This window comes from Megalobrama amblycephala, linkage group LG11 (assembly GCF_018812025.1).
Source record: "Megalobrama amblycephala isolate DHTTF-2021 linkage group LG11, ASM1881202v1, whole genome shotgun sequence".
NCBI lineage: Eukaryota > Metazoa > Chordata > Actinopteri > Cypriniformes > Xenocyprididae > Megalobrama > Megalobrama amblycephala.
The window spans coordinates 30,903,096-30,921,396 of NC_063054.1; the positions used below are offsets into that span (position 1 = coordinate 30,903,096).

The following is an 18,301-nucleotide window of genomic DNA, read 5'->3' on the forward strand; positions in this document are numbered from 1 at the left end:
GTGGTATTGATGTTGTGTGATGAAAGCGGGGCTCCAACTTGACTGAGGAAGCGTGTGTACAATACATATTGTGTGTTATAAATTATTGGCTTCTTCTGACAGGGAATGGATGAGTTATGCCGTGTGGTAATCTTCGTCTGCCTCTCAGCTCTTCTCTTCGTTTTCTTTCTTCAGTGCCTACTTTGAACAGAAGAGTTTAACTTTCCACACAAAGTCTGAACTCTCTTTAGTTTGAGCCTGATCCTTAAGCATCCTCTATTCCACTAGGAATAAGAATCGACTCCCTCCATCTCATCCATTTGCTGTAGAAACTGACCAATCGTTGGGTTAGCAGACAGGGAGAGTTAAAGTCATGCATTCTAATCACACGCTAATCAGTCCAGATTAGAACTGATACAGAGAGAAAATGGATTCATCTCCTCACCCCTTGAGATCCTGGAGTTTAATGGAGATGGATAATGCTTGTGATATCTTCTTCAAAGACTTTCAGATTGATTGTATGTCCATCAATGCACAATAAGTAGATATCCGATGACTGACACTTGAACATCAATGTTAAAGGACAACTGCTTAGCTTCACCCGAAATACAGGACAAATTCAAAACGGGCTGTTTGCAAAGTGTAGAGCAACACTAAAGTATTTTTTCTAAACTACTACTAACAAACCTCATGAGGCCTGTTGCACAAAGCTGGTTTCAGTTGCTACCCAGGTCATTTTGAGATTAGTTTGAGCAAACTCTGTTTGGAGGAGGGAGGGTCTAGCTAGCCTCTGTTTTGTTTGACAACACTTCGAACGTCAAAAGGAAGTTGCTCCACCCAGGATCGCTTAGAGCACCTTCAACACTGATGTAGAAGCACCTAACCCTGGTTTTAAGCCTAAGCTTGACATAAACTGTAAACTTGTCCCCCAAATCTAACGGGTTAATTGGAATGTTGTTCCAGGATCAACAAAGATGTTGATCCAGGAACATGTTGCACTTGGTGAAATCAGGTTCACCAGAGTAGAGACAAAATTGCCCATCTTTTGCTGCTTATTATGTAACATATTTATATTATATGAATTATAATTCATATATTTATATAATTATTATATGAACTGACAAATAATTTTAAGCTTTAATACAATAGATATTTAAAAAAATAACAATTTGTGAACATAATTATTTAAATTCAGTTGCATTGATATAGTCAGATATTATATTTCAGCTGCCTTCTCAAACTTTCACTGCAGAAGCACTGTTTATTCCTGCCTTGTAAATGCGTTTAAATTCATGATGTCAGTGGAGTAAAATATTTGAGTAAATGTAAATAGTTACTGTACTTAAAGGGGTACTTCACCCCTGGAAAGATGAATGTGTATTTAAAATTGGTCATTTATGTAATAGAAATGTGAAATTATTTTTGAATTTGGAGCTTTCTAGACTGAAAAAAGGCAGAAAATGTATTTTTGACTAATGTGGATGAAAGACAACAACTCCCAGAATGCACTTGTTTTGCTGCCCTTGCCAGGCCATGCCCAAACCACACCTATCGGTTACAGGCGGCATTACCAGGAAAATTCAAACAACTAGGCTTGCTTTGTTACATATTAATTCTATAAATCGTGAGTTAGTTCATACATTTACAGCGAAATGGTGCTAAATTGCTTTGTACCTGGATGTACACCCAAAACCAGGAAAGGACAAGTAAGTTTCCATCATTTTCCGATTAAGTTAAAGATTTGGAGCGATGTAAACAGTGGCTGCGGGCCATCAAACACCCGAAGTCTGGAGATGACACCGTTATAGAAAACCTAAAAAAACGCAGAATATGTAGTCTCCATTTCAAGCACGAGGACTACGAACCAAATATCCTTGCAATGAAGAGAACCATTCTGAAGGACACCGCAATACCATCAATATTCACTTTCCCAGAGGACGAACAGCCTGGGCATCTGGTACTAAGCGTATTCGCCTAGAGGTAAGACTCGCTGATACTAGACTGATAACACAGTAGCCTATATGTAGTGTTGTAGGTAGCAGTAAAACTGCAAACTTAGCAAAGTAACGTTAGATAGACAATTACATATAAGTTGACTGTTATCAAAGTAAAGCCACTGTTCTGTAAAACTGAGTTAGTCTATTTATCTATTTATGCTAACGTTACCACAAAAGCCTTTTGCTGTATTGGTTGAGATGACTGCAGAGACCGATAGATTTGCGAGATGAACCACTGATGTAGTGCAGACTATAACAAAATAATGTTAATTACTGTAAGCTTAAAAATCTAATTGACACCCACTTTTGATAAAATCTTTGATCTATGTCCGTGAGTAACCTCAAACGCCCATATGTATGGGCGTGGTGAAAAAATGCGGAACTACCTGCTATTACTGGCTGTAGTTTTAAGCCTCTGGCCAAAAAAGCCTCCGATGACGCAAAATGACGATTTTTGCGTCATCGGAGGCTTTTTTACAGAATAAAAATGCATAAATCTCTCATCTCGGGCTGATATGAAGGGGGAAAGTACGGTAATTCGAAAATACTAGTGGTATTCTACTAATACATAAATGCTTAATGCTAAATCCTGAAGTAACCCTTTAAGTATCTTTTTGGCTACTTTGTAGTTTTACTGATTATCATTTTGCATTGCACCTAACTTTTTCTGAAGCAGTTTATTTCTGCTACAAAAGAAGTGATATTGGCATCTACAGGCCACTGAAGGCAACTTGTGCATTTTGCCCTTAACGACCCAAACCTGCTGTACAGCCAAAACAAACTTTGTTGCATTATTTTCCTGTTATCAAAGCTGCTTTGAAACAATCTGCACTATACAAATAAAGGTGACTCACACCCTTAGATTACTAATTTCAAGTGCCCTTCAGAGTGAGTAAGGGATAGTGATGCTCACTTTTGATTAAAATTCACCCATTCATGAAGTAGATTCTTCAGGAAGTGGAATTTGGCAGTCATAACAGGGATAATTAATGTGAAGGAGAACAATAAAGCATATTTACCAGAGCAAATCAAGCTAATGCAACTCCTCAAGCCTAATACAGAGACAGATAGGTCCTAATTATAAGTTAATCAGTTTAATTACCCATAATTAGTCTTTTCTAATTATCCTACCATTTTGGTCGGTATAGATAGATCATCAACATCCACGTCACAAAAGGCTTGTATTGACAGTTTATACGGAGCCAACACAAGACACACTTCGGATTTCTAGATGACTGTTGGCAAACAATCAGTCATTAAATCATTAACCTGATTAATGTGTACAGCTTGTTTTGATTACACAAAGATAAAGTCAACAGAGGACGCACAACTGATTTTAATGCAGTAGTTGTATCTGAGCATATACATAGACGTTATTTAGGAGTAATAGAGGAAATATGCAACAGTGAAAAATATGCACTCTGAGGGAACTTTTTACAGCTTAAAATTACTGCTTCTGCCTCCTACTGAGTAAACCGTATGCAATATTCAGAAGTTGTTGTGAAGGAAAAAGACACCTCTCTAATGATCTGATTCATTATTCACAGTGTGAGTTACAGATGGCGAGGGCGAGAGATTGCATCTATGTGCTAATGACGGCCTGTCAACGTGATACCGCCTCTCTATACAGCTTCCTTAGGATGGGAATTAGAGACTGCAGATGTTAATGTATGCCTTTAGGGAAAAAAAACACTACACAACAAAATTGGCCTGTGATTCATCCTATACTCATGTTGACATATTAGTAGATCACACATACTTCAGTTCATGTTTGATTTTCCATTAAAACAGCAATTTTTCATATTTACTGATGTCAACAGGCCGAGTGACTTGTGAACCTACATCTGAGGTCAACAACCGTGAAGGTATGGCCACATTACTGAAATTTCGCAAGCAAAACAGGTCCATTGAATACACTTTCAAACCAAGCAGCTTCCTGTCGGTCAACACGGATTCGCAAATTGAACCTGTTGTGAAATATTTTGTGCCCCCGCAAAATTCCCAATTAAGTGGATTCCTATTGAAATCACTGGATTTCACCCATTAAAACTCACCGAACAAAGGTAAATGTGACCGCACATTAAGTTTGGTGCAGAGTTTTACTTCTGTCCTTAACATGATCTGTCCTGAATCTTTATGTCAATCTTAATCTGTGTGAGTGTATGTATAATATATATACAAAAAAAAAAAGTACCACACAATGCTGCGACTGACCAATCCAGAGATCTGTGCAAGAAAAATAAAAAAGGTAAGGGAAGTTCGAATGATGGTTCGAAAGGCATCCTTTTTGCACATCACTTTGACCGATTCACTACAGTTACTTATTTACTATGCTTTACACCTCTCATTGACTGGCAATGTGGCTTTGAAGAGTTTTTCTAATATTTATGATCCCCTGAGTGAGAATACTTCAATATAAGAATCCAAAAATCAAAGAGAATGAAAGCAAAAGGGAAATATTCACATGGTGTTCATCAAAACCCTGGCCTCTTTGCACGTCAAGCGTGTTGCGCTACAAAAGCAGCCTAAATTCCATGCAACATTTTCAGTCTCATTCTGTACCACAAGCACTTTCATTCCCTGCTGATCTTCCGATTTCCTTCTAGCTGCTCCTTGGCAAGATGCTCCTCATGTCCGAGAGCACCATGGATCTGTAGTTGCACTCCAGCCCCTCCATGTACTCCAGGTAATTACTCACCCTGAAGCCGTGGATTGGTTCCTCCTACAAGCAGAACAGAAGAAGATTTGATAAACTGCGCTTGAGAGAGCCGGTTTGCAGAAAAGAGGTAGAACAGGCTTAAACCAGCTTTAGAATAGATTACGCTCAATCCGATGAGAGTTTGATATTCCAGGCTGAGCAGATCCTGATTATGTTGCACACAGAGTAGTTAAGATTACTCTGAAAATTGTGTTCTGCTTTATGAGAGCATGCACAATTTTACACATAATAAATATTGTGACAAACCTCACTGCCAACTGTAACAAAAGGTCTTTATTAATGAAACAAGAGGTCATATACAGGCACTACATGAGGTATGGCTACACATTTGTGTACTAAATAAACAATGCACCGCCTAATACACTCTGACATTTAGCTGGGGATAAATAATATCGTTTAGACAAAGCCAAATGAATTACATTTTGTTTACGATGAGTCAGCGGATGCTAGTCCTAAAGCTATGCCTGAAGTTACAAAAGGACACTTCGGTTCATGGTGAATGGATGAAAATGAGAGAAGGGATAATAAACCTTTATGAGTTTGCTGCATTAAATAAAACATGCCTGCAGTATAAGCAGTTTTGTGATACAACTGCAGACCACAGCAGTAGGTTTGCAATGACAAAAGAAAACAGAAAATCGAAATGCTTTAAAAAAAACAAAAAAAAAAACTAATGACTGGAATAGTAAAACAAACAATAACCAATTTTATCTACTGCTGATGAATGCTAGATGTCATATACGAAGCATCTTTCAATAGACCTGAATAGAGTCAGATAATAACTGACAATATGTGAAAGAGTAATCTAAGAAGAATAGATAAAGACCATGAAATTGCAAATGCTGCTCTGATGACAAAAAGTTGGTTTTCTCCAACATAATTTTTACATACATTGGGCCTCATTCATGAAACGCGAGCAGAACAAATTGTGTAAATCATTCTTAAAGCAGTTCTAATGTAAATTTTCTGATTCATGAAAATTTTCAAAATGTTAGCTCAAAATAAATTTACATCTGCTCTCTACCACATATAAATGGTGCATAAAACATTTAGAAACGGTCTGTGTTATTTTAGGCAAACACTGCATTTTGATGCACTATGTACCGTAATAACAGGTCAACTGCCTTTTTTTTTGTAGCTAAGAGTTTTGGTAAAATAGTTTGTAGATTTTCAACTTTGGGTAAAACACAGCGCTCGTCACTGTCACTTTTTACCCCGCCATCCAATCACAGCGTAGGAACTGAACAATGGTGAAGTTATTACTGCATTTTTATATTCATTTATATTCTTCAAAATGAGACACTAGTAACACAATACTGCCTGGGCATATTCCATATCATCATGGCAACCAAGGCATCTCTCAGCTGGAAAAACACTGTGCCTCCAAAGTGCCCTCAAGCGCCACCAGCTGGCTATTTTCAGAAGAGTGTCTGGCATTTTTTTAGCTGGTTAAAAATGCTTTGGCAGACACCCATTAATTGAATATTTATTGTTAGGAATATGTCCATTTAGTCTCTTTAGCATTTATGCAATATACTGGAGCCAAACCTAAAAAGGGAGTCCAGAAGATTCCACAGCGCTCCTGGACACGTAATTTGCGTAGTTGTAATTCATAGGCGAGGATTATGCTAATTTTGAACAAGCATGCGCACACTATTTACGAATGATTGGAACTCATTAACATACATTTAACTATCAAATCTGATGTTTACGTAGCATTTGTGAATCCAGAGGAGAGTTGTCGGGAAGGTCTGTTTTATGCGCAAATTTACTCATATATTTACGAAAGGTTCTCAAATGAGGCCGAATTAAATTACGTACAACCTATTGTAAGTTGAGATCTCATCCAACTACAGTCTTTAGGGTGAACTTATAGGGGTAGGTCACCCAAATTTGAAAACCTGATTCACCATCAAGCTGTTCTAATTACTTTCTTTCAAAGAACATAAAATAATAAGTTTTGAAGGATGTTCACATTTTGAGAATTTGAGAAAAAAGCAGCATAAACATTCACATGACTCTATATTTAAACTTGGCATTTCAAACCTGGTGTGATGAATATGGCATATTAAAATCTTTTGTTATATGTCAAAGAATCTGCTAAATACTTAGTTTTGTAATGTATAGAAGAGAGTGATATATATGTTTAAAACAACATGAAGGTGAGTAAATGATGACAGGCTGTACATTTCTTCTTTTTAGGTTTTGTTGTGTGGAAGATTATTTGAATTTCTTCAAACCATTGATGACAGCTGTGAAGTGGCAAAAAAAACTAAAAAACAAAAAAAAAACTAACATTAAACCACAGAGCAGAACTATTGTGAAAAGTCTAGATGCTTCATTAAAGCTGAAAAAAGTCTCCCGCCTATATAGCCATTCAAAACCAGAAAGTGGATGCACGCTGATGTGTTCAAAATGAAACACTAAAAATGACATTTTAATTACAAGTACCCATTATCTAAAGACATTAAAACTATTCCACTACCTATTGTTGCTGATAACGAAGAAGAAAAAAAAAGCCTAAAATGGTTTTGCAGGATGCTTTGAACTCACTAGCCAAACTGTTTCATGGTTTTCAAAGTGTTGGAAGTATTCAGTAGTGACAGACAATTGCTTTTGAAATCCTGCAAACAAAGAATGACTTTAGTTGAGTTTGATTTCTGCTTTGTTGAATCATCCAAAATGGATTCATTGTACATTTACTCTGGCATTCAGCTTCAGAGTGACATCAGGAGGGATTGTTATGGGTAATTTCCATTCCTGATCTTTAATTTAGATGAAATACAGATAATTTTTGCAATCTTAAAAATCCTCAGAAACCTTTAAGGAACTGCCTGAAACGGTTTCTCTGTTGAGTACAACGTGAACAACGACTAACACACAAGCACTAAAAAGTTTGGAACTTTTAAGGGTGAAACAAGGACAAGAGTGTGCTTAATCTGATTTACTGCAGCCATGCTTGCACACTCCATGCTCCCTTTATAACAACACTGCCTCACTGTGTTCTTACCTTAAAGGTGCCCTAGAATTAAATATTGAATTTACCTTGGCATAGTTGAATAACAAGAGTTCAGTACATGGAAATGACATACAGTGAGTTTCAAACTCCATTGTTTCCTCCTTCTTATATAAATCTCATTTGTTTAAAAGACCTCCGGAAAACAGGCGAATCTCAACATAACACCGACTGTTACGTAACAGTCAGGGTGTACGCCCCCAATATTTGCATATGCCAGCTCATGTTCAAGCCATTAGACAAGGGCAGAACGTCTGGATGTGCACAGCAGAATCATCAGACTAGGTAAGCAAGCAAGAACAATAGCGAAAAATGGCAGATGGAGCAATAATAACTGACATGATCCATGATATCATGATATTTTTAGTGATATTTGTAAATTGTCTTTCTAAATGTTTCTTTAGCATGTTGCTAATGTACTGTTAAATGTGGTTAAAGTTACCATCGTTTCTTACTGTATTCAAGGAGACAAGACTGTCGTTATTTTCATTTTTAAACACTTGCAGTCTGTATAATGCATAAACACAACTTCATTCTTTATAAATCTCTCCAACAGTGTAGCATTAGCCGTTAGCCACGGAGCACTATCAAACTCATTCAGAATCAAATGTAAACATCCAAATAAATACCATACTTACGCGATTAGACATGTTGCAAGACGAACACTTTGTAAAGATCCATTTTGAGGGTTATATTAGCTGTGTGAACTGTGTTTATGCTGTTCAAGGCAAGCACGAGCTCCGGGGGGCGGGGGAGCACGAGAATTTAAAGGGGCTGCAGCCTGAATCGGCGCATATTTAATGATGCCCCAAAATAGGCAGTTAAAAAAATGAATAAAAAAACATATATGGGGTATTTTGAGCTGAAACTTCACAGACACATTCAGGGGACACCTTAGACTTATATTACATCTTTTAACCCTCAGGGGTCTGAGGATTTTTGGGACCCTGGAGAAGTTTTGACATGCCCTGACATTTGTGCTTTTTTCAGTTGTTCATAAACATATTAATGGAAAAAGTGTCATTACACTGTATTCAGCACAAACTAGGCTACAATAATATGTGAGGAACATGTATGTACATGTTTGTGTTTTTGAAGGAATAAAGTTTATGCGTGGTTATTGAAAAAACAAAAAACTTAAGTCACTGAAATAAAGCCAAAAAATATATATTAAATCTTTGTTCACAAGACTTCTGGGTATTTGAGGTTGTAGACTAGAGTTTTTGCTTCAAAATGAGGTCAAAATTATGCTGCCTGCTTGTTCATATAAAACAATAGAGAGATTTAAATTTTCTAAAACATCTTTGGTCAAGAAACACAGTATGCGTGGAGGCATGAATCCTCATGTATAATGGGTGATTCTCACCTGAGAAGACAAAAGAATCACATAATAATGACCTGAAATGACTTGCATATTAATGAGGCCTTTCAGTCAGGTAGGCTGTGAAAAAACCCTCTGTGATCATGATTCAAATCTCATGATGGTGTAAATCAAACATACAGAAAAAACAGCAATACTGTGAAATATTATTACAATTTAAAATAATGGTATTCTATTATATTCTTTAAAATATAATGCATTTCTGTGATGCAAAGTGTCTGAACAATTATGTTACCTCTATGGCATTTCATATAGGCTTTTAGCTTAAAAGCATGCACATTTGGAGAAATATTGATGGATTCTCATATGTTTGTCAATTTTCTATACAGAAGAGTAATATTTATTCAGGATTTATTGTCATTACTATGAGTGCTGGATACTGTGTTTTCAATTCATACTTGCAGCCGGAGGGCGCTCTGTACACCTTTAGTCCACAAATGCCTGAGCACTAAAGAAGAATAGGCAATCCAGGAACTAACCGAACTAACAGAGGACAGAGATCGCTAACTATGGCTATTCAAAACATTTTTCAAGACAATAAATACACGATTGAGACGATGTATGCATGTATTGACTTAATTTGCGTCTGAATAGCGCTGGCTCCGTGGGTGTGGCCGCATTAGCGGATAATGAGCTGAATCACAGACTTCTGACATGGCTCTCTTTTCATACAGATTACATAAACACAGAATGTTTGTTTTCGATTTGACTTATATGTTTTAAAACCTGACATCTTAACGTTTTTTTAGACATAAGTCTAATTTTTTTGTGATTAGTATTCACTAAGTTACAGTTCATTTTCTGAGAACTATCAGATTGGACTTCGTTCAGAAGGAGACGAGAGATCATGCATCATGTTAGTTTTCTTTATTTTACAAAAAGCACAACATTTTGTTTTTACTCTGAGTGTGCACAAATAAAAGAAGATATTCCACAGATTAAAATGGTGTATAACTCTTAATTGTATGTGCAACATTAACGGAGTATTTTGAGTCTCTTTCACACTGGTAAGAAAAAAACCACGGTGGTATCGCCGGCGATACCCTCAGACCTCAGAGTGTTAAAAAGACGTTCTATGGCACCTTTAAAGGAATAGTTCAAAAATCCTTTGATTATTTCAGAACTCTGACCTTCTTTCCTTTGAGGAACTAGACAGCCCCGGATCTATTCATTTTCATTGTACGGAAAGAGCATTGTGAACATTCAGCTAAACGTCTTCCACATCTTACAGGTTTAGAACAGCACAAAGTTATACTGCACCTTAAGAAAGACCTGCAGGTCCTGCGTCTGTGTGTGCTGCAGGATATCTTGCTGCAGGTGACGGAGGGCAGAGACACACATGTACACCTGGTAATCTGGTCCCATGATGACGCAGGTGGCCACATAGTGACAGATCTCAGGCCAGTCCAGGTAGTTCCAGAAACACTGGCCAAGCCACTGAATACAGATCTACATAAAAGTGTGAAGGGAGGAACAGAGAGTGAGGGAAGGAGACAGAGAAAAGTTTTGCACCATACATTTTTTAAAACAATCAATATGAGATTCTAGAAAAATAAATAAGAGATCAAAAACGAATTCTAACATGATGCTCTCAAGACTAAGGTCTGATGCAGTCAACTGTAAATTACGCGTTAGATTCATAATTAACTATGAAACAAATCATCACAAAAGAGTAATTTTCTTCTCATTTTCCAGTAAAACAATATTTAAATTGATTTGAGAATCAAAACTGCAAGATATTAAAACTTGTTTTGAGAATACTGTACTGTTCAAGAGTTTAATATAAGAAATCAAGACAATAAAGACATTTATAATGTTACAAAATATTTCTATTTTAAATAAATGCTGTTAATTTTCTGGTAACACTTTACAATAAGGTTAATTAGTTAAACACTAGTTAATGTATTAACTAACATGAACTAACCATGAGCAATACATTTGTTACTGTATTAACTAATCTTTGTTAAGGTTAGTTAATGAAAATACAGTTGTTCATAGTTTGTTCATGCTAGTTCACAGTGCATTAACTAATGTTATAAAGATTTTAATAATGTATTAGTAAATGTTGAAATTAACATTAACAAAGATTAATAAATGCTGTAAAAGTGCAGTTCATTATTAGTTCATGTTAACTAATGTAGTTAACTAATGAACCTTATTGTAAAGCGTTACCAATTTTCTTACTATTTATCAAATAATGCTGAAAACAGTATCACAATTTCCACAAAAATATTAATCGGACTAAAATACAAAACTGTTGTTTTACCAAAACTGTTATTTGTTATAATATTTCACAATTTAGTTTTTACTGTAATTTTTATTCAAATAAATGCAGCCTTCGTGAGCATAAAAATCTTACTGGCCCTTAACTTTCGACAAGTATTTAAGTATATATTTTAATCTTGTTTAAGTGTAAATCTAACACAACAGTGTGGTTTATGCTTAAAACATTAATATTTTCACCAGAAAAAAATTATGAACATGATTTTTTTTTTCTTTGCAGTGTACAACAGTGAAAGAATGTTCCTTGAGCTCATACACAGGAATATATCAAGTCTCGTGAATCATAATATGCAAAAATCCCTTTCATCCATAAGCTTGCCGTATTTCTGTTTTGTTTCTGTGGAGGTGAACTGAGTTCAGGTCATATAATCCTCCTCAGAAGCTGTTCAATTATTATGCGGTATCATAGATGCCGTTCCATTCTTGCCAAGCGTACATGCCTCCTGTACATTCAGACCACTCCAGCAGGCAATTTATACAGCATCTGTGGCTCTCTTTCAGACACTCTTCCTGCTTTGCCTAGAATTCGAAACACTCTCTCTGAGTGCACAGACACGGATGCCCTCTGTGATGGAGGTGACGCTCAATTTAAAACAGAAAATCTTCTTTCCTTAAGTTTCTGTCCATTCAAAACTAGCTACTAGTTTCACAACTTTGGGTATTTTTATAGCCATTCTTTTTTTCTAAGCTGCGTAAAACTCACCACACCAATGACCTTCAATCATTGCCTTTAGTGAATCAATACTTCTGTCTGGTATAAAGAAAATTCCTGTCACAGAATCTGTATGAACTGAAGAGATTTTTTTTTTCTTTTAAGTAAAACAGGTTCATTTTCCCATTTATAGAACATTTAAACAGTAATTTTCTTTCCATGGCTCAAGTAATGTTTCTCATCTGCTGTCACATGAACTGTTTTACACATTTCTATACATATACTTAGTAATTATACATATTTAACTGAGAGACTGGAATACTTTTAATTAAAAAGTCCTACAAACTTCAAAAAGCTAAAAGGTAAACACACATACACACACAATAAAAACAGTAATATTACAAAATTCCTGAAATAACTTTAATATAATTTAAAATGTAATTTATTTCTGTGATGACAGCTGAATTTTCAGCGTTATTCTTCTAGTTTTCAGTCTCATGTGATCCTTCAGATATCATTCTAATATGCTGATTTGGATTTTTTTTTTTTGCTATTAATACTGAAAACTGTTTTGCTTAATATTATTGTGGAAACCATATTTGTAGAAATACATTTTCTTCATTTTCTTTCTTCTTTAATGATTAGAAAGAATAGCATTTATTTGAAATAGAAATCTTCTGTAATCATATAAATGTCTTTACTGTCACTTTTGATTAATTTATTGTCTTTGCAGAGTAAAAGTATTCATTACTTGAAAAAAAATCTTACTGACCCAGATGCTAACGGTTAACTGTTGAAAATCAATCTCATGTCCATGTTATGAGTAATGTTTTACCTGCCTTTATTTTATTTATTGGTATTTTTTAGTATAGACCACACAAAAAATCATGGAAAGACGAGGGGAAATGGGACTGACAATGAAGCTACTTTTCTGCATTTTTTTTTTTTTTTTTTTTTTTTTTTTGCTTGTTTTGATTTTTTACTTTTGAAGATTGTAAACACTGCCATTTTAAATTGAAACATAAGCGCACAATTACAACACAGTAGCAGTCCTCTTCAGGGAAACTGGACTTAACATTATAAAAAATCTGAAAATCTTAACACACTGCTTCTAAATCAATGACTTAACGTACCAGAAAATGACAATTACAGCAATCTTCCTCTACTGGTTAGTCTAACAGTTTAATTTGTAATGTAAGAACCATAATGTAAACAAATATTTTACTGATGCTACTGAATCCTGAAACCTTGTTTCTGCTTCCCCTTCATAATAATAATAATAATAATAATAATAATAATAATAATGCATTTTATTTAACGGTGCCTTTCAAAACACCCAAGGTCACCTTACAGGTAAACAAGCAATAACAATATATATATACATTATATATCACAACAACTTAAAACACACATGCATCATAAAATAAGTAGTAAATCATAAAAAAGCCTGGGCAAAAAGGTAGGTCTTAAGATGGGATTTAAAAGTATGCAGACTGTCACTATTATGGATCATATCACACTAAATTACATTACTGACAAATTACAAAAATTAAATTGCCTCTTATTATACTGGAGTACTTCTGTGTCCTTAAAAAAGAGAAAGGAAACATGTTGCCCAGAAAGATTTTAAGCTTATTGCTCATCTATTTAGATGGGTGTATGTGTATGTGAGTGTGCGTTTTAATAATTTAAAAATGCTTTTTCCAAAACAGCTTTGAAAAATATTCAGAAAGTATAGCTACCTTTCTAACACCAGTAGCAGAGAAATACATTTTTTAGTCATGTCAGAGGAATTAAGCAAGATCCAGGCCTATTGAGAGTGTTGCAAACGATGAATAATATAAAAATAAATAAACTAAATGCAAAAAACAAAGTTACTCTTCAATATGCTTGTCCTTGACTGCTAGAAAAGGTCATATCTGACTAAATCTGACAAAATACTCGAGGCAGAGCTTTGAGGTCATGCATATAAACCCCAGAGAAAGCGTAGTGCTGAATAATCACTGCGTTCGTCTATGAAGATTGCCAGTCATTCAGGTCATAACAGAATGTCCTTGCATCTTTATATTTCTAGCCTGGCAATGTCACACAAATTCAACCAGCGATCATCAGTGATGTGACTCCCACAGAGATTCGTGACAAAGTAACATACCATGAGATCCAGGACATCCACGCCATATTATTATTATTATTATTATTATGCCCCTTAATAATAATAATTATTATTATTATTAAGTAAATTCAGACAAGTCAATGCCAATGTCAATTTCTGACTATATGCTTTCATTGTATGGAGAGGTTTTTCAAAATTATTCCTGTTCCATAGACAAACAAAAGTAACACATTTATTATTATTATTGATGTTTAATAATATTTCAGTAGTTATTAATAAAATATTTTCTCTTGTAATAAATTATAAAAATGAAACAAAACACTAAAATAATATATTACTATAGTAATAATTCTATTGTACAGTAAAACAATTGCATATTTAAAAATAATAATAATAATTTTAGTGATTAACATTAAAAGAACAATAATATTCAGGGCTTAATTTCTTAATCATTCTCATTTCTTTCAAAGATTTTCAAACGACACAATTTTTATTTTGGTGGAAAACCAATGAGGAGACATTATTGGTTCTTTTTTTGTTGACAACAAACTAATAAACAGATATAAGTTTAAAAATTTGCAAAGATAAAAACACCAGAATGCATACCTGCGATGCAAAATGCATCAAGGTTGGCAGGTCTCATTGGTTAATTACCAACAGATGAGATTGGAGTGAAATAAAAATGTAAAATATCATTTCCTAATGAAATACTTAAAATAGAGCACCTGAGAGGGAGTGAAGCCAGACATCCTGAAGGCCGAAAAAACCAGAGGAACCTCGGTCTTGAGAAGCATCTCAACATAATGAGCGGTGCAGGAGTAGATCGGATGAATGCCCGATTGAGCAATCTCTATAGGGAGATGCACCTAATATACGGAAAAAAAGTGAAGAAACTTAAGATGCATTGCACAAGGTGTGGTGTAAATGATGCTAAGCAGCATTGGTTCTTGCATGTCGTAACCAATCATGGAGTGTGCAACTCTGCAAAGGGGAAGATTTTCAGTAATTAATGACTTTATTATAGTCTGTTCTCCGCACAAAGCTATCATATGACTTCTGAAGACATAAAATAACACACAAAATCACTTTTATGATGCTATTTTTTCCCATTTTTAACATTAAGCAAAATATTCCCTTTTGTGTTTGTCAGGTGAAAGAAAATTGTATGAGTTTGGAAAGATGTGAAGGTGAGTAAAGCATTTTATTTTATTTTTTGATAAACTCTTCCTTCAAGGGTACTGGCCCACTATATAAAACAACAAAACGCCACAGGTGCTAATGACATGGCCCAGCTTTTATTAGCTGCTTGTGTCGCCCTGTCTGTGATGAATGTGAGGACTGCGTCTTGTCTTTTTCTGATTCTCATCATTGTCTCTGAATGATTTACATGCACGGCCACTCTGACAGCACAGAAATATGGAATTGTAATCAGACGAACTTGTGTGTGTGGAGCATTATCATATCCTGCACATATTTTTACAGCTGAAACTCTATTAACTGAGCTCTGTTTACAATCCGCTGTTCCGAGAAAGAGAGCGAGATTGCTCCATCCACATTTTATGGGGACCACAGTAATGACTATGCCCCAGTAATATCGTGATATCCCGCATTTCCTCCCAGTATTAACTTTGCTATGCAAATGGAGATTAGAATGATAATGCAGGTCAAAATGCTCAGATTTGTTTACAGCACATGAATATGGGAGCTACACAACAGTATGCATATAAATTCAGAATATTACTAAACATGAGAGGGATGCAGATGTTGTTAGTTTACAAAACTGCACTAATGGCTAAGTTTGAAACATTTAAAGGAATCGTTCACCCAAAATGAAACTTGTGTTCAAAAGTTTGGGGGCAGTTAAGTTTTTTTTTTTTTTTAAATAAATGTTTTTGAAAGAAGTATCTTATGCTCAACAGAGCTGAATTTATTTGATTAAAAAATATAGTAATATTGTGAAATATTACTTAAATCATTCTAATATGCTGATTTATTATTAATCTAACAATGTAAAACTTTTTACTTTAACAATTGAATGTATCCTTGCTGAATAAAAGTATTAACTGAAACATTTTAATTTTTTTTTTTTTGGGGGGGGGGTCCTTTAGTCCTTTAATGTGTCGAGTGTGCAATTTGTTGCTCCAGACATGATAATAGCTACTCCAGCAGCATATACTGAAGATTGACAAGAATGAGAAGAAAGAGAAACAATGAATGCCCGTACTAACGTAACGGGTTGTAACTCACAGAGCTGTGCAGTCTTGGGGGCCACAGGAAGGCAGACGGCAACAGACGGGAGAAACGCAAGAGCAGACTCAGAGAGCGGCCCACGTCGCCGTGCATGAGCAGAAAAACTGTGGAGGCAAACCAATCGTGTCCAGGATAACCGCCCTGAAAATAGGCTGACACCTGGGTCAAGGAATCTTCAATACATTCTAGAGGTTGACCTATCTGAGTTTTTCTGTTGCTAATGCCAATATCTAGAGAACAGGAACTGATGGCTGAAATGCGATATAGTGGCACCAAAAACAATTTGAACACTTAAGTAACACTTATTGAAGAAATGTAAGAATGTCACATCATTAGATACAGACCATCAAACCAAGAAGCATCTGCAAGCAAATGATACTTGAGCTTTTCTAAGGAGTTCTGAGCTTTTTTTGCAATGACTTATATCCAGTAAATTAAGTCCACAGGCATCCAAGCAAAGGACAAACATGTTAATGCTTGACAACCAGAAAGTGTTGAAATGCTAATTTGTCTTATTTTTAAACAATATTTACTAACGTTCAACAGTCTGGGTTCAGTATGAGTTTAAAAAAAAAAGAGAAATGATTACTTTTATTCACCAAAGATGCATTAAATTGATCAAAAGTGACAGTAAAGATATTTATATTACAAAAGATTCATATTTCCAATAAATGCTGTTATTTTGAACTTTCTACTAATAAAAAAATTCTGAAAATATGTCTAACAGTTTCTACAATAATATTAAGCAGCACAACTGTTTTTTAACATTGATAATAATAAGTGTTGCTTGAGCAGCAAATCAGAATATTAGAAAGGATCATGTGACACTGATGACTGGAGTAATGATGCTGAAAATTCAGCTTTACCATCACAGGAATAAATTACATTTTAAAATATATTAAAATAGAAAATAGTTATTTTAAACTGTATTAAAATTTACTTTTTTGATAAGATAAATGCAGTCTTGGTAAGCATAAGATATTTAATACTTAAACACTTCTTAAACACAAAAACTTTGAACGCTAGTGTATGTATTGTTTGTTTTATTGTTCTAAACTAACAAAAACTCTTCAACTTTTGCCTGTATTTCTTTAAAATAAATGCAATTTGGTTTGATATTTTATTATATAACACAATGGCTTGTGTATCCAATTATGCTTAGTACTCAAAATTCACTCCAAAACTGAAAACAGAAAACGTGTCCTATCAACTGTCAAAGGTAGATACATAAACACATACTAATTTGATCTGATTCTAAACTTTCAATTGTGATTCATCCACATTACCATAAATCTATATATGTTCTACAGCAAATGACAATATTGTGCAAAACAAATGTAAAATATCAGAATTCTTGCAATAAGTTGCATGTCACTTGACTGATATCAGGAATAACCTGTAATGAGAAGGATACAGAGCTCAGAGGTGACCTTGACTCGCTGCTGAGAGAGAAACTCCTGACAGTGCTTTAGCAAAAGACACAGATCCTGTTCTGAATCTTCTCTCAATAGCTTCAGGAACTTGCCATACCTATACACACAAACACACGGCAGCACACACACACACATTTTACATGGCAGCTTCATTTAATACCCCATTCAACAATAAAATGTTCTTCCCAAAACACCAACTTATGCACATTTACATAATTAGAATTTTCTCAAGGCAATATTTCTTGACTAATAAGAACAAATTTCACTACCGAATTAAATTCAGTTTTATCATGCATGTACAGTCTCTCCCTGGGAAACACAGCACCAAATGAAGGTTAACAGAGAGTTACAATTATCCCAATGGGCTGAGCACTAGAATGCATTGCCTGATTACAGTCATTGTGGACTGCCTCAAGACAAAATTTCTAAATGGGTTCATATTGAGTTAAACTAGTGTGCTGACATACCGCAGAAAGAT

The 18,301-nt window shown here is 35.0% G+C and overlaps 1 protein-coding gene across 1 annotated transcript in view; it reads right to left on the minus strand.

The window, feature by feature from the left end:
• Nucleotides 1–3,297: 3,297 nt before the first annotated feature.
• tbc1d32 (TBC1 domain family, member 32) overlaps nucleotides 3,298–18,301 on the minus strand; it is a 49,471-nt gene continuing 34,467 nt past the window's right edge. The window contains exons 30-34 of the mRNA XM_048207397.1: nucleotides 17,805–17,920; nucleotides 16,388–16,542; nucleotides 14,866–15,006; nucleotides 10,353–10,541; nucleotides 3,298–4,698 (exon numbers count right to left, since the gene is read on the minus strand). Of these exons, the coding sequence (XP_048063354.1) occupies nucleotides 4,579–4,698; nucleotides 10,353–10,541; nucleotides 14,866–15,006; nucleotides 16,388–16,542; nucleotides 17,805–17,920 (721 nt within the window). The 3' untranslated portion in view covers nucleotides 3,298–4,578. The remainder of the gene's footprint in view (nucleotides 4,699–10,352; nucleotides 10,542–14,865; nucleotides 15,007–16,387; nucleotides 16,543–17,804; nucleotides 17,921–18,301) is intronic.